We start from the raw sequence: 21,785 nt of genomic DNA on the forward strand, positions 1-21,785 counted from the left end.
TCCATCTTCTGAGTGCCCAATGTCATGTAATGTAGTAGTTGAAGACAGATTATTCTTCTTGCTGAAAGGTTTTACCTCACAAATAGGAAAAATAACCCCTTGCTAACCACGTTTATCCTCTGTAGTTCATCCATAAGGCATGAAGGCAGAGCCCTGTGCTATTAAAGTTGCAGTAGAAGGGACACAACTGTGTGCTGTGGTTTAGAAAGCTCAGCACGCAAGGGCTGTAGGAGCAGAACTGCAAGTGCCTGAGAGGAGGGCTGTATTTACCTCATTTGTAAATATAACCCAGGGTGTTTTCTTGTTTGTAACAGCGGTGAAAGTGGGTTTTTTTTTAGGTTATAACTTGAGGCCTCCGAAGAAATACTGTTTACAATTGGGCACACGTGAGTTATGAGTAATGTTAACTATCACCTACACCTCCTTTGAAGTACAGATACAAGAATGAACATTTAACTATGCACCTGGGCACTTGCATTGTGCAACAGAAGCCTTTCTCCTGCTGAAACCCTTGCCTCACAAACTCCCCGAGCGCGCTGTTTTTCCGTGCCCTCATCCAGTTACTTTCTACACTGCTGAATAACTTCTGCCCAGCCAACAGCTTTGGAAAGCTCGGACTCCTTAAAAACACGTGACAGAAATCAAGCTTACACACCCCTACGCGACTAATTACACGCGTTAGAGCCTGACTAAGGAGCGAGCCCTCAGCAGCCGCCCGCCTCCCCTCAGAGCACCAACGGTCGCCGCCTCGCGCACCACGATCCGCCCGCCCCCTCTGGGGTGGGTGGGGGGCGGGGGTGGGGGTCCCACTTCTCTGACTGACACCCCTCTGAGCCACTCAGAGCTGGCGCTGTCTCCCGGGCGCGGGGCTATTGGGCGGAGCGGCGGGGGTGGGTGGGCGCAGCGCCGGGGGAGAGGCGTGGGCGCGGTAGCTGCCGCTACTCGCAGGCGCTGCGGGGCGCGGTGCGGCGGGGGTTGCTGTGCGGGGTCACCTCGTTGCTGCCGCTGCCTCCTGCCTGGGAGCGAGCCCGGCCCCGCCCCGCCCGCCCGCCATTCCCTGCCGCCTCGACCGCCCGCTCGGGGGGCTCCGCAGCTCGCAAGATGGCTGACGGCCGCGACGTCGCCGCGGAGCAGCTGAAGCAGTGGCAGAGCCAGCGGGGCTCGCAGGTGCGCGGCGGCGGGGCGGTAACGGTCGCGGGGCGCCCTGAGGGGAGAGGGGGGTGCCTCGGGGGGGCACCCGCAGCATTGAGCTGGGGCTGGGGGGAAGGCAGTGAGGGGTAATAGCAGCGGGGTTTGTTTACGAGTAGCACCGGGACGAGAGGTTGGTGCAAAGCGTAGGAACGTGTAATCGGCAGCAGAGCCCTCCTGCCCAAGTAAATGCCCACCAAAATACTTGCTTAAACGTGTAAGCGCTGCGATGCCTGGTGTCGTGCCTCTTCAGCAAGTCGCCGTGTCAGTTTCCACTACGTATGTTGACAGGAACACGTATGGGGCTTTAAATACTCCCTGTGCTGCTCATACTGACCAGCCATCTCATAAAACACAATGGGCTGCTTTACTTAAGAGTTTGCTTAAGGGTTACTTAAGAGAACAGTTCCCCTTGTTTGTAGTCGAATTTATTTTTCTTGTTTTCACCAAAAAAGTACTGTATGAAGACTATTCTAGTGGTGAATTGTGACTTCGTCATATTCTGCCATATTTCATAGTATTTTCTTGTACAGCGGATAATATTATTTATATAGATGTCAGCTTTTCTGTAGTGAAACAGTATTTAAATATAGGCCAAGGTTAATTTGGAGATTGGGAGGTAGCTCAGAGCCTGTATTTCATAAGGAGTCATGGGACCTTATGATAGAAAAGATAGAAAGTAGGGACGGTTTATTAGAATTTTAAAGTGACTTGTATAAGGTGCGAAGTATCAGTAATGCCTGGAAGTATGCACTTTGATGTATTGGTGTTTACAACAGCTGTGACTAAAATTCTTCTGGCTTTGATTCCTGTGACAGTGTGTTCAAATCTACATGTTCATCTCTTAAAGTTTTGACTGTATGCGGTTCCCAACCATATGAAAATACAGGCACCAAACTCAGATCCAGAAGTAGTCTGAGAGTTCTTGGAACTAATGTGTTTCCTTCTCCTTCCTCACATGGATGGACTTGTTTTGTGTGCCCTGCATGCTATTATCCTGAAACTAAGGGGAATATATCATACTGGTTGAAAAAGTGTTTGTACTTCTCATGCCAACATTAGAAAGAACATCTTAGAAAGTTTTCCTATACAAGAGACTTTACAGCTACAAAACTCGTCACAAAAATGTTTTTGATATGCTTTGTTTCAGAAAGATGTATTTTTAGCTACTATTTCTAGTAGTTTTATATGCTAATGTTGTGGAAGAAATAGGTTTTTGGGCAACAGTATAGCTTGTTCATTTGAGAAGGGCTGTATTTACCAGCCTTCGTCCTTCGCTGCATATGTAGCTTTTAACTAACATGCAGAGGTTTTTTCCTTCGGATAATTATGCTGAAGGTATTATAAAACTATATGTAAGTCAAAAACTCCTTTTTAAGACTAAAGATACATGGTGGATTTTTTCCTGCTGTCTGTCCCTTACCAAGGGCTTTGCTGAGCAGCAGGTCATGGGAGTAGGTATATGCGTTATAGCCCTACCACTGTATAGTTAAACCTACTGGGCTTCTCAGAATTTGTAAACAATTCCAGATGAGCAGGGTAGCTCACTGTGACTTCTCTGTGCCTCAGTGGACTGGGTGGAGCTAGGTAGCTGCTCCACAAGGACATAAATATCAGTGACTTTATAATGTCACTCTGTGGACTGCGGGGGGGTGTCTTAAGAGCTCTGTCGTGTTAGGAAAATGTGCCAGAATCCGGTCACCAAGTTTGCTTCTCTTTGAATTGTAGCATGCAGAATTTATAAATGGTGTTTGAGCCGTGCACAGGGTTTTCATGTTGCAGTGCCACAGGCTGCTGTGGAGTGAGGATGCAGCGGAAGTTTCTGTATGTGCAGAACATGTAGGAAGGATGGAAATGTCTAATGAATGGTAGTACAAGAAATGTGGAGAGGAAGATGCAGAAGCTTAGGATGCCATCGGTGGGATCTGTTTTTCTCACATTACAAAGAGCTTGCTCGTCTTAAATGAGTATGACGGTCATCAATACCAAAAATTGATGAATTTATTCTTGGTAAAATGAATATTGTTTTTGTCTTTGAGAAATGTGAAACTTTTAATCGGCAAAAGTAATGAAAATCAAAGAAAAAGAGTGCAGGATTTTTTTTAAGTGTTTACCTAAGCAAAATTTTCTTGACCAAAAAGTTTAAAACTTGAGTTTTAAATGTGAGTATAAAATCCTCATGTATCATGACAATTGTTTTAGTCTCATCTGTGGACATGTGTTTATTAGAATACTATTTTGAGATGTTAAACCTTTAGCATAACTAAGGATGAGAGAACTTTCTGTGCCATCTGCCCTGGTGACTGCTCAAAGTGAGCAGTGAAATCATTTTCTTTGGCCAATTTAAAACTGAGCATAATATAAGGTAGGAAGAACAGAAGTAGGGGAAAGAATATTGAGAACAGCTTCCACTTTTATTTCCATTGCCAAACTACAGATAGTATTTTCAGTGAAGTAAAAGTTTCTTCGACTTGACAGTAAATACAGCTTAAGTGGCAACTTTGTAAATTTCTGAACATCTGTAATGTTCTTGTTTGTAACTGGGTACATTCTTTAAAGTTTGTGTGAACTCCAATGTAGGTTAGCATTTCAAATATCCTGAAGTAGTCTAGGAGTTGAATATATGCTTATAGCTAATGAATTAGTGAATGAAGAATAAAGGACCTAGTTATTTTGTGATTTCAAGTCAGTTAGCACATGCTGCATATTAGTAAGAACACGTTGGAAATGCAGTTATCCTGTCAAATGTCTTTTATGTGGTTATTCATGTACCAGTGTTAAGCAAAGGCATACGACTCCTCCTGCGTGCTTTACCTCACCCGGAGCTTTGGGTGTAGATGTGAGTAATTGTTCTTCCCCTGTCTCTGAGTTGTCTCTTGGAAAGTATCTGGAGGCTAGCTGGGTGCAGCATACTCTTCCACAAGGTACAGGTTGGAATTTTGCCTGTTCAGTGATAGGATTAAAACCCTTGAGGAAAAATGTGGATTGTCAGGATTAAAGTTGGAACCCCATGAAGTCACTGATAGTAGTAAATGCCTCATCAAGGGTTACTTTGTCCATCCCATCCCTTTCCATTAATGAAACTGTAAAAGGGAGGGGATGAGTGAGTTTGTCCTGGTGCATTTCCCATGGTTCAGTTATGTGGATGCTTCTGGCAGAAAAGGGTGGGACGGTACTAGTATCCCATGTGGATATATGTCACTTTAGTGCAATGTATAAATGTGGATTTAGTGTTGAATACCCGTAGTATGACTCAAATATTTGAGCTCAAATATCTGTTGCAAGTTCTTTGCTTATTCTTTTCTTGCCAACTTGAATTCTGTTCAATATCCTTGACCAACGCTGCCCCTGCTCCTAACAGTTAATATATGTGCCCCAGGGAAAAAATTGATGTCTGCCGCCATCAGGTCTCTAGCACTGATGTACTTTTGCTTGCTATGTTTTATGCAGTACTCAGCAAAATGGATCTGTCACCTTATGGGAGAGTATGAATGTAGATGTGATGCAGATAAATTCTTTTCTGCTGGATTTTTTTAAAGGAAGTGGGAGTACGCTAGTTAAATAATGCTACAGAATTCTAGCAGTTGTTTCCTGAAGTTATCTTGGGGTGTCTGTCGTCTTTGAGTACAGGGTCACTCCTACTGCACAAAGGTGCTGCGCTGTTAAGTAGCCTACAAGAATGGTTAACTTAGACATGGTATGGAAGGGTGGGGAAAGAATGAATGTGGGCTGTTTCAGGCAATTTCTTTAAAAAGACAGTTCTGGTTTCCTGTCCTGTTGACAGATATTTACTTACAGTAGGGCTTCTGATAATCCTCTTCCTTCAATGGTTTGAATCTGGAGTGATTCCCTGGGTGTTCCTGCTTATGTCATTATCACGGCTCTTTCAGACTAATGATGGTAGTAATGTGTGCCTTCTAGTCATTGCTGTGACTTCATATTTTTCTTGAAGCAAGGTAAAGTCTTAGTAAGTAAAACTTCTGAACCATTGAAAACATTCCATGGTTATATATGGCATTAACTGCTGTTCTTAAGTAGCCTCAGACATAGGGCTGTGCTGATGCAGCTGTGCCTCTGATTTCTGTAACAAGTTCCAGAATCTTATGCTGTTTTCTAATGTACTTTCATATGTCCGGTGATACAACTGTTGACCAGATATGCGTGTTACGTGGCTTAGAGGATTTTCGGTTTCTGGTGTTGATACTGACTTTATCACTTTCAGAAGCCAGATGTCTTGACCACTGGTGCTGGGAACCCAATTGGCGATAAGCTTAATCTTATGACAGTAGGGCCCCGTGGTCCTCTTCTGGTTCAAGATGTTGTTTTCACTGATGAGATGGCTCATTTTGACAGAGAGAGGATTCCTGAAAGAGTTGTGCATGCAAAAGGAGCAGGTATGTTTCATTAATACTTATTTGTGTTTTTCTTCATGCAGCACTAGGCTTTAAAAATCTTTGAGAGATAGCCAATTGTTATAGATGCATTGCATTACAATATAATCTATAATATAGTTATACTAATAACAGTGAGAACAGGAAGTAAAGCCTAGTTTAGAACTACCTGTAGTATCTTTGACCCAAAGGTAGATGGATCAAGCATGTGAAGCTTAAAGTGACTTTTAAAGGTTTTTTTTAATTCAGTTTTAATAAGCAGTTAACATGCTATGGATTTGCTGTTCTTGATGAAAAATTTAATCTTTATGCCAATGGTCAAAGCCAAAGCTCAAAGCAATGAAACCACTTTAAAAAGTCTAGAAGTGTAATTATAGCCACTAGGTTTTCTTAATACTACACTATCTGCTGCGCTCTCTGCTTCATCTGTCTGTTCCTTCATAGTTGTGGAACTGGCATCTCTGTTTTGTTACATATAGCTCATAAAATATGGGACTGAATCTTATTGTAATGTGAGCGTATACAGAAAAATTCCTCTGTGGGAGTAAGAATAACTGTGTTGCTTCATCTGGTTTAAAGATGGACTGACAGTGCTGCAACACATGCCAGGATTGAAGAAATGCATGAGAGAGATATGTAAACTCTTGGCAGAAAAGCACTCAGAGTTATTGTTTGTTATTTTGTAGAGAAGAAGTAAGGCCTGTATTGCTGCCAGGATCTGTTAACATGTTCAGGATAGGGAGGGGGAAATGCTGTGCAAGTAGTATGTTGTGTGTGATATGAACTTTGTTCTTGGATGATTTAGCACATAGATTTAAACTGGTGTATTTCCACGATTTCTTTTGATTTTATTATGGTCAAACGTGCACCACTGAATAATGTGCTCTGCGAGTGGTAGGAAAGTATCTTGATAATCTGATATTTCTGAATACTTTTTTCAGGTGCTTTTGGCTATTTTGAAGTGACTCATGATATTACAAAGTACTGTAAGGCAAAAGTGTTTGAACACATTGGAAAAAGAACACCAATTGCTATACGGTTCTCAACTGTTGGTAAGGCTCTAAAGTTATTGTGTATCTTTTTACATGGGTACTAATAGTTAACACTGATATTGATACGTTTGCATTACAGAGCATTTAAATTGTACTTCAGATATTTTGAAATGTTATGGCACCTAATTCCTCTTCTGTCAATTTCATTTAATTTTTTAAGACCTTAAGCAATGATAAGCAGGGTCTGTGCCTTGTGGCAAGAACCCACTGTAGGTACTTCTGTTGGTAGGTACTTCTGTTGGTACTTTCTCCTTTAGAATGTGGAAGAAAGAAATGGTAGTCTATTTTTGATTCTGATGGAAAGCTTACTTTTGTTTCTGGATGGATCGTTTAAAAAAAAAAAAAAAACACAACACTTGCATACTGCAGTTTTATGCTTGAAATTTGAAGACTAGAAATCTCTTATGCTGTATTAATGACTTTGAGATGAATGGTGTGGAAAATAAGCTCTAGGCAAATAACAATCTTCTCTAAACAAACTCTTCTTTCTTTTTCTAAAGAGCTGAATGAATGAATTGACAATCTTAAAAGATATTAGGTAAAACATGCATTATAAGAAATACCTTATACCTGATAGAAAAATGACCTTTAAAAAGGAATGTTACTATTCTGTTTTAAAAAATTCTAATGAGGATTTAGTTCTGGAAATAGCCTTGGAGAAAAGGGAAGGGGAGGAAGATGACAAGGCTGACGTAGACACAGTTTTTGGCCTACTAGCCTTTTACTGTCACCAAAACTCAGGTGCTCATGGAATGTCCTCTGGGGGTTGGGGCAAAAAGCATGCAGCTGAGCTTGATGAGCAGACTGTGCTAAAGTGAGGTGTTGCATTGTTACCTTTCCTTTCCCTGCTATGTTTGAATGTGTTTCTTCCTAGTTATTTTGTAGTAAACAATGATTTTCAAAGAGATTGAGTGTCTTAATTATTTCATCATGCTGGCTAGCATTAACTGTTTCTGAATACATCTAGAATGCTTTTGATCAGGTACCATGGTGGATACTTTTGATGTGGTGTAGATCTACCCACTGAAAGGATTGTTTTGGGTAAAGCAGGGGGAAAATTAGAAGCATTGCAACTCTTCTATAAGTTGCATACGCTACTTAGATTGCTACCTTCCAAACAAGAGCTTTCACAATGGGATTCGACGCACATAAACTAATATGCTTTTTGCCAATTCAGCCTTATCTGATGTCTGTTAGTGATGATGCAAATTCTACTCTTTATTGGTTTGAGTGGATGTACTTGTTTGCTTTAACTATGGCCCGAATGCTTGGGTGGGTGTCTGTTTACACTTTGGAAGCTTCAGGCACTGCCTGAAGTATTATTGCAAATATAATAAATTCCATGGTAAAGAAGAGACTTAAAAAAAAAAAAAATCAAAACCAAACACTCTTCTAGGATTTTATGGCATATTCTAAAGTTCCATAGTTTTATGCTTAGAATTTGTTTCATATTGTAACGCTTCTATGTGTTCTTCTGTTTCTTCAAGCTGGAGAATCTGGGTCAGCTGATACAGTTCGTGACCCTCGAGGCTTTGCAATGAAATTCTATACAGAAGAGGGTAACTGGGATCTTGTGGGAAACAATACTCCTATCTTCTTTATTCGGGATGCGATGTTGGTAAGTAAGCACCAAAGACAATGGTACTTCGTGAAAGAGTCCAAAAGTTTGTTCACATCATATTCTTGCTTCACTGAGAAGCAAAATTTTGTGTTTTGACATGCTTAAACTCTATCCATTGGATGTTCCAATGGCTTTTGATTTGATAAGGTAGTATTTAAAACAAACTTTAATAAGAGCTAATGCTTGATTACTTATGTTGGTACTTTGATACCACACATGCTTAGTTGTTTGCTATTGCACATGTCACTGCATAATAGCTATCAGGTAAATAATTGTGATTTTAACCTTCAGGTCATTTCAGCTTCACTGGTGTTAGAAATAGCTATTTTACTCTGTAGATGTCTTCTAAATTTCAAGGCTATTTGAAGGAAAGTTGAAAAGCTGCTTATAAATTCTTCTGTATTATAAATTCTTTTGTATTAAATCTGATTATTAGTATAAGTTTAACTGTACTTTGTATCTTTAAGAAGAAGGGATTTTCATGAGAGTAGAGTTGTTCTGTACGACTTAAATTCATATTTTATAATATGATATTTTATATCTCTGTATTCATTTTGAATTTAAATATCCAATAGTTTATATGAAATCTGAGTGCTTGCCTTATTTTATTAGGCAGAAGTTGAAAGCATTGTCTGGCTTTGAGCATCCTGTTTATCGTAACTGTAAATATTTTGCTTTTAGAGGCAAATCAGTAAGGTTATGGTAATTGAAAAACTTTCTCATCTTTCAGTGTCTTGTTCCTTTCATAGATAAAAATGTATTGGGGAAAAAAAAATGTACATCTTATTCAGTACCAGCAGTTGCTTAGCATATCCTGTATAACTTGGAAAATGAAGTTAAACTTTTTTTCCCTCCCTTCCCCCTGACAAATTAGTTTCCATCCTTCATCCATAGCCAAAAGAGGAACCCTCAGACTCATTTGAAGGATGCAGATATGGTATGGGACTTCTGGAGTCTTCGCCCCGAGTCTTTGCATCAGGTAAGGTTCTCTTGAATATCATGTTGTGGCAATGTAAGTTTTTAACTGAAACTGCTTTATCTGGATTCCACATAATCTTTTAAGAGCACTAAAGGTCAAAGGCCTTCTATAGCTTTTAATGCTCTTGGCATGTTTTTCTAGTTTTGCCTTTTCTTTTATAGACTATGAAATAGGCAGGATTTTTGTTTTCATAATCATATTTTACATAGAGATGAAGGGGAAGTTAGTAGACTTTCATAGTATTAAAGTAGTGAGAATACCGATTAACAGCAAACTGCATATTAATATTAGCGTATAGAGAAGAATGTTATAAAAAAAAAAAAGGCAAATACAAAATTAAACTTTTGTATCCTTTTCCAAAGGAAAATGGGTTCATATGGAAGCGTTTTAGTTACTACTATTTGGGAAGTGGTATCACAAGCATTGTTTGTGGTAATAAGCCTAAAGGAAGCTGCATTTTGAATAGCTTTGTGTGGTGGTACGTTTATCGCTTGAGAAATTAGTTACTCAGAACTTTGCATTTTAGATATTTTCTTAAAACCTGGTGAAAATTGTATATTTAAATTATCCATGCTTATCTGCCCTGTGCTTTTAGGAGAATGATAGGTTAATGTTGTACATTAATGTTAACGATAATGAATGTTTCATGTGGCCATACTTCTTCACACAAGTTCAGTTCACATCCTTGTGTGTGGAAAGCCTAAGCAGTCTTTGTTTATTAAGTCTTAGAAACCTAAACTATAACATGCTAGAGGATTTTCTCATGTTAAGATGACTTCCAGTGATGCAGATGAATATAAGTGACCTTTGTCTCAAATGGTCCTTTATTTGAACTGGTGAATGAGCAAATATTGTTGGGTTCTTCTCTTTAGGTGTCTTTCTTGTTTAGTGACCGTGGTATTCCTGATGGATATCGTCATATGAATGGATATGGATCACATACTTTTAAACTGATTAATGCTAGTGGGAAGGCAGTCTACTGCAAATTTCATGTGAAGGTACGTTCTTCTCCAGTTATCTATTGGAAAGATACGTCCTATTGAATTTAAAACCTGAAGATTGTCTGAATGTTCTGTATTTAATTTTTAGTTTAATTCAGAAAATATTTTTTTCATGCATAGACTAAATGTAAATGGTGTATGTTTTTCATCAGTTGCATACATCTAACAAACTGAAGGATGTTCCTGTTTAGAAATGTTTTAATGTGTGTGATATGTTCATGGCTACAGAGTAGTTCAGATTCAACAGCTGTTTCTTCAGGTAAAAGTTCTCTGGCTCTGATTATTGTTCCTGTTAGTCTTCTGTATAAGAGTTACGCTGATACAGTATTTCTAAGGTGTATGTGAGTCACGCAGTATAATCCTCACTTCTTAAGAGCTCTGTGGCTGAAGCTTACAGAACTTTCATGGCTTTGTCAGAAAGTACTTGGTAGCACATCCTGCTTGGAAACAAATTCCCATCAGTTTTAAAGACAACGCAGCTTCTTACTTTGTTAGATGTTTGTAGAGGCTGGACACACCTTTGGAGCAAGACTTGAGAAACCATTGTGTTAAACCAAGAAGGACTGCATAGCAGCTCTTAGCTTTTGAGGTGCCAGAAACTTATAAAAATGAGACTTCAGTGCTAAAAGTGTCAGAAATTAAGGGGAAGGAGAAAAAAGTTTTAAAAAAATACAGTTCATGTAGGGTGTTCAGCATTGAAAGCTGCCACCCTTTTATCAGTTTGTGTTGGCATGTGGTCTGTAGGAAGAGATGGGAATACTCCACCTGTAAGGGGAAACATCTTTATTTGATGTGCTGTATCGTGTTCTTGTTCTGTGGTATAGCATTACATTTATTTCACAGAATCGGAATGGTTTGGGTTGGAAGGGACCTTAAAGATCACCTAATTCCACCCCCTCCCTCCGCCGTGGACAGGGACACCTTCCACTAGACCAGGTTGCTCAAAGCCCCATCCAGCCTGGCCTTAAACATTTCCAACTTATCTGGGCAACCTGTTCCAGTGCCTTATCACCCTTCATAGTAAAGAATTTTTCTTATCTAAACGAAGTCTACCCTCTTTTAGTTTATGTCCCCAGCTTTCTTGTAGGATCTCCTTTAGGTACTGAGAGGCCGTTATATGATCTACTTGCAGCCTTCTCTTTTCTAGGCTGAACAACCCCAACTCTCTGTCCTCATAACAGAGGTGCTCCAGCCTCTTGATCATCTTTGTGGCCCTCATCTGGACTCTTTCTAATTTCTATTTTTTCATAGAACTAATTTTCATTTGGAAGGCAGCTGTTGAATGTACTATGTACTACTGAATGTACTCTGAACTTAAATTACTGGAGATTAGGAGATGGACAATCATGCTCTTAGATCTTGAGTCTTGTTAAAAACACATTCTTAAATGTTTTTTTGTAATTTCTGCATTTATAACTGGTTCTATTTCTTTCATTGCTTTTAGACTGATCAGGGCATCAAAAATCTTTCTGTAGAGGAAGCAGGAAGGCTGGCTTCTACTGATCCTGATTATGGAATACGTGATCTTTACAATGCCATAGCCCATGGCAACTACCCATCCTGGTCTTTCTACATTCAAGTTATGACATTTGAAGAAGCAGAGAAGTTTCCATTTAATCCTTTTGATTTAACTAAGGTATAGCTGCTACAACTGTGAATATTCTATTTCAGCTTGTTTAAGAGGTCATGAGGTCAAAATTTAGGAAATGCCAGAAACAAGCTTATCCATAAACAAATAAAACAAACAGGTTCCACAGAGTAGCACTGCTTAAGGTCCAGTTCCTATCACTACGGTTGGTCTGTCCCTTTTATTCCTATCACTTTGCTTTTTTTAAGTGTGCTGTTTATTACATGGTCAGGATGAGTCAGAAATTCCAGAGATGAAATCCAATACCTGTAAAACATATTGGGGCATGGGTTGGGGGGGAATATGTCCAGTTACTGGAATTTTGAGTGTTCTTCCCTCGGGTATTTAATCCAGAAAGCTGGAAATAAGATCCAATTCCTGTGGTATAGTGTAAAATCTGATGTTGTTCTTCCTTGGTGAAATATGGTTAGGGCTTGATTCGGGCTTGTGGATTACAACTGTACTGCGTTTCAAAAGTCTGATCTCAGATCATAGTCACACCCTGAGCTAGCTAGTTTTGAATGTTGTTGATCATGTAGTTTCTGATGCTGGTCTTGTCTTTTGTCAGACTTCTATTTGCTATTCCAAAGAATGGCATGTTGAAAGACTAACAGACTTGTATTTTTTCCTTCTAATATTGCTCCCCAGAAATGGCTAAATAATTTTGACCTTGAAAGTTTAGGCCAAGAGGAGAAAGAAAAGGCTAGTTAAGCTGGTTATATTTTGTAGTAGCCGAAAATAATCATGCTACCAGTTCCACCTACAATATTGCATTCCTAGGCATCTCTTCAAGTGCCTGTGGGTATTTTATTTAAGTAGTCAAGTGCTGAGATTATGCTGTGATGAAATAAGTTGCATGAATACTCTGAATTGCAAAAGACTTGGACATTCCTCAATGTTTGCTGTTTGTAAGCAAAATAGAAATGACGTCAGTAATGTATTCTCTCAATTGAGACTATTAGGTAGCTCTTGCCTGTTTTATTATTTAAGCTACATAATACAACATTTATTTTAATGCATGTGCTTTATGTCTTATAGATCTGGCCACATGGTGACTACCCTCTCATTCCTGTGGGAAAGCTTGTCTTGAACAGGAATCCTGTAAATTACTTTGCAGAGGTAGAACAGATGGCATATGATCCTAACAACATGCCACCTGGTATTGAACCTAGCCCTGATAAGATGCTGCAGGTAAACTACAGTCAATGTATGCTTTTCAGGCAAAATCTCATATTTCCTTGTTTATGAAAGTATCGCTATCACTGTTTTGTAGAATCATAGAATGGTTTGGGTTGGAAGGGACCTTAAAAACCATCTCATTACAGCCCCCTGCCATGGGCAGGGACGCCTTCCACTAGACCAGGTTGCTCAAAGCCCCATCCAACCTGGCCTTAAATGCTTCCAGGGATGGGGTATCCACAGCTGCTCTGGGCAGCCTCTTCCAGTGCCTCATCACCTTCCTAGTGAAAGAATTTCTTCCTTTAATCTGAATCTACCCTATTTTACTTTAAAGCCATTACCACTTGTCCTCTTGCTGCATACCCTTGTAAAAAGTTCCTCTCCAGCTTTCTTATAGGTCCCCTTTAGGTACTGGAAGGCCCACTATAAGGTCTCCTTGCAGCCTTCTTTTTTCCAGGCCAAACAACCCCAACTCCCTCAGCCTGTCTTCACAGGAGAGGTGCTCCAGCACTCCATTCCAGTTTTGTGGCCCTCCTCTGGACTCACTCCAATGGGTCCATGACTTTCTTGTGTTGAGTGCCAAAGTGCAGGCTGCAGTATTCCAGGTGGGGTCTCATGAGAGTAGAGTGGAAGGGGAGAATCACCTCCCTCAAACTGTTGGCCAGTCTTTTGATGCAGCCCAGGTTATGGTTGGCTTTCTGGACTGTAAGCACACGTTGAGAAGTTCAATGTGAGCCAGCATCAATCAACACCCTCAAGTCCTTCTCCTTAGGGCTGCTCTTAATCCATTCACAGCCCAGTCTGTATATGTTCTTGAGATTGCCCTGATTCAGGTGCACAACCTTGCACTTGGTTTTGTTGAACTTCATGCTGCTTACACGAGCCCACCTCTCAAGCCTGTCTCAGGTCCCTCTGGGTGGCATCCCTTCCCTCCAGTGTGTTGACTGCATCACACAACTTGGCGTGGTGTCATTCGCAAATTTGCTGAGGGTACACTCAATCCCACTGTCCGTGTTGCTGGCAAAGATGTTAAACAGCACTGGTCCCAATATCAATCCCTGAGAAATGCCACTTGTCACTGGTCTCCACTTGAATGTTGAGCTGTTGACTGCAACTGTTTGAGGCATTCCTTATCTACCGAGTGGTCTATCTGTTAAATCCGTGTCTCTCCCAGTTATAGACAAGGATGTCATGCAGGACAGTGTCAAATGCTTTGCGCAAGTCCAAACTGTCATGGGCAAGGACGCTTTCCACTAGACCATGTTTCAGATGTTCATATTTCATAAATTTTTAAGTCTAAGGTTGAAAGAGATCTATTAATGTTTGTTATGCCTTTTTAAAGGGTCGTCTTTTTGCGTATGCTGATACACATAGACATCGTCTGGGACCTAACTATCTACAAATTCCTGTGAATTGCCCCTTCAGAGCTCGTGTGGCCAATTATCAGAGGGATGGACCAATGTGTGTGACTGACAATCAAGGTATTAATGAAAATCCTTTAAATTTAAGTTTTTTAAATTTAAATACAATGATACTTAAGCATGTATGGTTTCTTCTGTTCATAGGGGATTTAAGATATTTGCTAAATAGATATTAATAGCCAAAAATTTATTTTCACATGGTGAGAAACATTATGTAAGCATATGTATGTGGATTACAGAATGTGTTCCAGAATGCGTTCTGTATGCATTTTTAATGTTTCAAAAGGATGTGGATGTTCATTCTTACTTCTGCCTTGTATCAAATAATTGATAGTTCCTAACTGGGCTTTCAATTTGATGTATATAACTGTCACTTGTGACAAATACTTGTTTGCAATTTGTGTGTATATATACATATGTATATGCATACCAATTATGTAAATATATAAAGGCTCTATCTCTTGCATTACTTCAGAAAAACACAGTTTGGATATTTGTGTGGAGTAAACTCCACACAAGAAGCTCCTGTAAGAATGGAGTTTTACTCAGTTTTAAACAAAGTGAAGCTTAAAATGTGTTTTGAAAACTTACAGGTAGGTCATCGTCAGGGAACTTGCAGAATACCCCAAGTCAAATGAATTCAGTTATGTACCTAGCTTGTTCATTTAATTATGTCTAGGAACATACTTGTTAAGAGATTTATTTCAAAAGTTCTAAAATATTAATTGTTTAAACTTAAGAAATATGCCTGATAACTGATTTCACGGAACTTCATTGCTATTTCGTTTTTACTTATAGGCAAAAATCTGTTCTGACATACAAGAGACTAAATCTTTTAAAAAGGCAAATATAGACTCATTAAAAAGTAGAACTGCTTTGCTTTGTGACTTCCAAGAAACTGAAAGCCAAGACTATAAATGTCAAGAATAGAATTTTAACTTTACCTCTATTACATGATGTGTTCTGTCAGTGTTTGTTCAATAGTGACTGATTTATACCTAAGCATAAGCAAGTATACGCTTAAGCTATGCCTCATGCTGCAAACATGTATTCCTCGGGGCTATGGGTTCTAACACTTCTTGAAGGAGGAGGCGGAAATACTTTAAAAACAGGAACTTGAAAATGACTACTCTGGTCCAAGAGCAGATTCAAAAAAAAAAAATTTTAAAGTCTTGTAAGTTCATTGTGTTTAAAATATAGACCCTTATGTAGTTCAATTTAACACTATTTCAAATAAGCAGATGGAAGTATACTTTTATGTTGCCTTTGGACTAAAACTTGAATGACCTCCACAATTTCATTAAAATTCTCAGCAATGGTGTTTTGAAAACGGCCAGACCTCCTTATTTCTGAAATGAAGCCTGTTTTTTACCCAAAGACTTAGGTAAATTCTGTTTGTAGTAAGTGCTTTTTTAAGCACTGGCTAAAAAAAGACAGCTGATCTTGAGCTATATGTTGACCAGAAATAAAGTTGACAACTGTTTTTAATAAGGTGAATTGTAATTGATTTTTAGGTTCTTTTAGGCAAAGCACACAGTCTTCTAAATGAACCTGAGACCTGACATCTGATTTCTTTTTTTCCCCCTTCCAACCGTGTGTGTGTTCACTTCTCAGGTGGTGCCCCAAACTATTATCCAAACAGTTTTACTGGTCCAGAAGATCAGCCTGTTGTGAAGGAGAGCCGCACGTGTGTTTCAGGAGATGTGCAGCGTTTCAATAGTGCAAATGAAGATAATGTGTCTCAGGTATGATGTATGAGGCTTTTATGCTGCTTATTACAGAAGATGAGTGTATAGGCTGTTTAAAGAATATTAACAAGGAGCATTCAATCACGAATCTCTTTGCTGAAGCATTTGGTCTAACCTGAAGTTCAGATACCATAGAGGTTTGAAAGATCTCTGTATAGTTTAATAATGATGAATAACTGAGCTTTTGCTAACAGGACAGTTAACGAATTCTTACAGACCTCTGCCATCTATGTTTGAGCGTTAATATTTAGAGGTAGTGACATTCAATCTTCCTGCAACTGGTGAATGCAGATACTAAACCTAGAATATGCATGTAACGTCATGATCATCAATTCCTGAATTGGAGCCCAACAGCACACTTTTAACTAATCAGATAATCAGTGATTTCAAGCTTGAAATGGGTTGTTAGCAGGTTTGCTTCCAGAGAAAAAAGATAAAACAACTTGCAAATTGGCTGCCTTTGGAGTTGTATTTAAGTGTTGCCTGACTAGTAAGTGAAAGCTATTTTTTCAGCAATAATGAATTCCAAGTACTATGGACTGCTGCTCATAGAATGGCTTACTGTTGAATTTTCAAAATAAAACTGTTTCTATTTAAAAACTGCTTCTGTTTGTAAGGTGCGAGATTTCTATATCAAAGTGCTGAAGGAGGATGAACGTCAAAGGCTGTGTAAAAATATTGCTGATCATCTTAAAGACGCTCAACTCTTCATTCAGAAGAGAGCCGTAAGTGGCCTAGCTATTTTTCGTCGTTGCTTTTCATTCCAGGCTTCCATGCAGTGCAGCAACTTTTCATCAAAATCTCAACATGCTTATGGAGAAGATCAGGAATTCTTCTAGATTTTCTTGTGCGGGAGTTATGAATACAGAACGCTTAAATGTGTGCATAGTTACAGGAATAAATGTAGAACATGTTAAAATGACTTTTTGCTGCTGGAAATAATAAGATTGCTGAACATCAGGGATGTCATGTTTACCTTAGTATTTCAAAAATCAGATGACTGCCAATAGTTAGGTCAGAGGTTGGACTAGATGATCTTGGAGGTCTCTTTCAACCTAGATGATTCTGTGATAATGTTTGTCTACAGAGAAGGAAGAGAAAGTGAGTGTCAGGGAGGAACTGGAACTTTCCTGACTTAAACAAAATTCCACTGGGAAAGACCTCTTTATTTGGCACTATAGAAACAGTGAGTCATTGTACTCGCTGGTCCTTTCTGGCTGGTCAGATTCAAACGTTTTTTTTGGAAAAGTGTTTTCCTCCTTCTATTCCTTATATGTACTGGTTATAGGCCATGGAATATGAAAAATATTGAAGAATATCTCATGGAGAGAAATCAAGTTCTTGTCTCGTTTTCTTCCTGTTAAGGTGAAAAACTTCACTGATGTTCATCCTGACTATGGTGCCCGTATTCAATCATTGCTGGACAAATACAATGCTGAAACAGGGAAAAAGGTATGTTAATGACTTGCGTTGTTGAGTTTTGATGGGTTGGATTTTTTCATTTCTTTCATAAATCCACCAAAGTGAGAGATCAGTCTTGATCTACATTTGATTTAAATGGGAGGAATTAATGCATGTGGTATCTAAAAATGTGGAAGCATCACTCCTAACTACATTAAACATAGATTAACCAGTGATGTAAGATGATCTTGTTTTAGTTGTTTCTTAAAGGTACTGGAAGATAACTGTAAATGCAATGCAGGCTGTTCAGGTTGATCCTTAGACCAAATCGTCTACTTTCTGTACTCTTAAAAAAAAAAAAGTTGAGACTCGCCTAGATTCTGTGCTTGCTACATAGAATAACAAAATTGTTGCTAAAAGTATGCAATTCTTTCTGAAGTTTCTGCGACTACTTTCTGTGGAATTTGTTCTGAATATTTCTCATCATTTTTAGGATGTAATTAAGACGTACACACAAGCCACTTCTCGTGTGTCTGCCAAAGAAAGATCCAACTTGTAAAGTGTGCTACAGAGATTTACCCTATGAATCTTGTATCCACGTAACTGCAGGACAACTTGTTGAAGATGTTAATGAATGTAGCAGACTTCTGCACAAATACAGCAGTGTTTTACAGGCTTGATTTATTAAGCTTTTAAGTGCCTGTATCTGTACTGGAAACAGTAAGTTACACTAGCTAACAATCCTAGTGCCTTTCAACACTAGTGCTTTACTGCTTGCTAACAATATACAGTGTCTTCAAGGAAACTGATTAAAAAGTCTTTCTAGAAAGAAACATAAGTTTAATCAAAGTGTTTTCTTAATTTTATAACTACTCTGGCTAAATCGCACAATGGAACTTGTCTAATGATACTGTGATTATCCTTGTGGATGAACTTGTTCACATTAAAAAGCTGATATTGCTTAGTATTGCTAATAAAATAGTTACCTGTAGGTATTTGTAGACACTTCCTTTGAGTTTAATTTTTGCCTTCCAGAAGGAAAGTACATATGCAATAATTTTACTAAAACCAGTTCTTTCTCATTCATTATGACAAAAATGAAGCTGAATAGGAAGTTAATCTTAACTGAAGTTAATCTCAACATATGTAAGTTTTATTCCTAATAATACTTTAAGGTAATAAATCCATGCATATTAGTGCTGGGTCAGAGATCACCATCTCCCTTTAGAAAAATATCTGCCCCAAGTGATCTAATTGTATACATTTTACAACAAAACTGATTACATCTTACAAGTCCTTGGGGTGGGGGGGATGGGGAAGTGTCCTTTCTAGTTTACAAAAATTTAAATAGGAAAAGACTAATTTCCAAAGTGTCTGGGAAAATGAACCTTGAAATACATGGGCATCTTTATTTTGGCCAAATTCCGGCTAAGAAACCTTTAAAAACTATTCCTACTAGCTTCTGAAATTATTACTACTATAATCTGATGTTGCTATTTGTCAAGCCCCAGGGTTGGTTTTCAGAGTTAAACGTTAATTGAAATTTTATGTTTGTATGAATGTGCGTGTATCTATGGATAGATATAGGTATAAAACCTGATTTTAGATGTATCAAAATTGTCTACTGCTTTTAAATTAGTTAATTGGTACAAAAAAATTTGGAAACCTTTCAACTATAAAGTAATCACTCCTTAGATCCAAAGGTGTTTCTTTAGCTTAGTGATATTTTTTGGCTACGATCTTGGAGTATAATTTTTAATAATGTCTTATGAACCAGAGCAAAATTAACGTTTATATTGGAACTTAGAGTTCAGAGTGCAGTTAAATGATAATTATGTAATTTCTGGTCTTATCTCACTTGAATATGTACGGTGTTAGCCTAAGGAAGTACACTGTCGGCATCTGAATGCTTTACCATTTGTGCATAGAACAAAGCCAAGGCTTACGCTATTGTTTTATAAGGGGTGAAATCCCACTCAGTTTTTTCTCTAATTATTTGGAAAGTGTTTCCCAGTTATGGGATGATAACTAGTGTTCAAGCTAACTGTTGCAGTCTAGGACAAAAATCCGTCCTACCCATTATATGTTGAAGTTAGTCCGAACAGTCCAAGAAATGTTTCTGAACTGTGCTCAGTAGGATCAGGCAATCTGCCATGCATCTAAAATCCTGGCAAGTTTTAATAACTACTTTGCCTGTTACTTCTCCCTCTTCCTTTGCCAAAGAGAAAGATCAGGGCACATGTGTAACTGGTCCAGATTCTAGTTATACAGCATTACTTCCTTTTCCTTTCCTTGTTTGTCTGCTAACATTGCTTCACTAGCATTCAGATTGGAAGGAGGATGATGATACAAAGGATTTTAGAGCCCAGCTAATAGATCTTAAGCAAGTATACCAACTTCAATTTATAAAAATCAATATTTGATTGTTTTGAGGATCTATCTTGAGTTGTATTTTGAATAGGTATACTTCTTGATTTGACTTTCAAGTATGGGTTGGCATTATGAGAACTGATGGCAGATTTTTATTAAAAAGTTGTTAGTGCTTTCTCTAAATAGAAACATAGAAAGCTGCTAGAATGCTATCTACTGATCAATTGTGAAAAATCTGTGATGCAGTAAAATAAAATAAAATGTCAGTTTATTTTGCCCTATTTGCCTGATCAGGCTGGTGGGAGCTGGAAGAGCTGTGTGAATTGGTGGGAGTATTTCTCTGGCAGATGGAATCCTAATGAGTCTTGGAAAAGAGTAAGCAAGACTTAATCTTTAATTTTGGTGGTCTCTGCTGAATGGATAATACTGTCTTATTTCTGAAATAAAACAATTTAAACAACTCTGGGCTACATATTGTCTTTTTTGTGAGCATGTGTTCAATTTATTTTAATCTAGCAAGTTCATGCCTTCATTTGTGTGGTTTCTTTGTGCGGAAGCTGCTGAAGTTTTGGGGAACTGGTCTTTATTTCAGAACACAAGCTATTTGGACTGCACAGACCCTGACTGCACACAAAGGCCTTGGGCTCAAGGCTGACACTGGGAATTAGTGGGGGAGGAGAGGGAGTGGCAGTGACTTAAGTTCTTCTGTTCAGCTTTAGCATGGCAAAACTCCTGTTCAGAACTTAATTTAAAACTTGCTAAGTATTCAGAAGAGTGCTGCTCAAATCTCTGATAAAGCAGTGCCTGGGACCATTACCATATGAATGGGAAAAAGCTACTTTCCTACTATATTGTGAGTTTTGTTCATGATGCCTTTTTTAAACTTCTAATTGCTAATTAATCTTCTGTTATTTTTCACTTAAAATCTTCAATTGCAATTTACAGAATTGTCATAAGTTCATCCAGTCTTTCACAGTTCACAAATTCTATTGAAGGAGAGTTATTAATAGTTCAGTAAAGTATGCAGCATTGAAATAAAGCACTTAAAATGTGCCTCAAGGATTCCATGTAGCCTTTTAAATATCTGTACTGACAGCTTTTTGTTCTTCCATATGTATATTACCCAAAAGTTCAGTTTTGCAATGTTTTTATTGCAGTTGCTTTCTTACCCCCCCCCACCCCACCCCAAGCTCTACTTTTTGCTTCACAGGCAAGGAAAAGTGTGCCTCATGCCTCATTGCATGCTGTAAGGTAATATTTACAAAATAATGGCTAAATACACATACTGACCATGTGGTAGAAAGGGCATTGTGACACAGGGTTTGCAGAGTTTTTAATAGAATGTTTAACACAAATGGTATTTTTAATTTTACTGATATGGGCAGATAAAGGTTATCTGGACAATATCACTAATTCTACTGTAAATTCTACTAGTTTAGAGTAGAGGCTAGGCTGGAGAAACTTGAATGCTGTCAAGTCAGAGTAACACTATGCTCTAGGTGAAGATGAAGAATGAGGAAACATCTTCTGCAGTAATATTGAAATGATGTAGAATGGGTTAGGCAGTTAGTATGTATCCTCTGCGGCTGCCTTTTGTTTTAATTCAAATGGTGTAGTTGCACTTAAGATTGACCACTTTGTGATTATAAGCTGATCATGACAGGTATTATAAAGTAAAATCTTTTTTTAAAGGGGGCTTAGGCAACACTGGAAGGATAAAATGCTATTTTTCAAGTAAACAAGGTAATAAAATCCATTTATGACTATGTATTATGAGAATTAAGAGTGTTTACGTGACTTAACACAA

At 38.5% G+C, this 21,785-nt stretch overlaps 1 protein-coding gene across 2 annotated transcripts; it reads left to right on the top strand.

Annotated features, from left to right (window-relative positions):
• The first annotated feature begins 722 nt into the window (after window positions 1–722).
• On the top strand, window positions 723–20,438 carry CAT (catalase). 2 transcript variants are annotated; one of them, XM_040560377.1, is made up of 13 exons: window positions 723–1,167; window positions 5,411–5,582; window positions 6,521–6,631; window positions 8,119–8,249; window positions 9,127–9,231; window positions 10,104–10,229; window positions 11,677–11,868; window positions 12,898–13,050; window positions 14,381–14,519; window positions 16,074–16,204; window positions 16,825–16,932; window positions 17,573–17,659; window positions 18,102–20,438. In XM_040560377.1, exons 1-13 carry the CDS (start codon window positions 1,102–1,104, stop codon window positions 18,165–18,167), a joined length of 1,587 nt encoding a protein of 528 aa, XP_040416311.1. In that variant the 5' UTR covers window positions 723–1,101; the 3' UTR covers window positions 18,168–20,438. The 2 variants fall into 2 exon arrangements, with proteins under 2 accessions (XP_040416311.1, XP_040416312.1); XM_040560378.1 differs by lacking the exon at window positions 723–1,167 and adding an exon at window positions 1,309–1,485.
• Window positions 20,439–21,785: the final 1,347 nt, after the last annotated feature.

This window comes from Cygnus olor, chromosome 5 (genome assembly GCF_009769625.2).
Source record: "Cygnus olor isolate bCygOlo1 chromosome 5, bCygOlo1.pri.v2, whole genome shotgun sequence".
In the NCBI taxonomy this organism is placed as follows: domain Eukaryota; kingdom Metazoa; phylum Chordata; class Aves; order Anseriformes; family Anatidae; genus Cygnus; species Cygnus olor.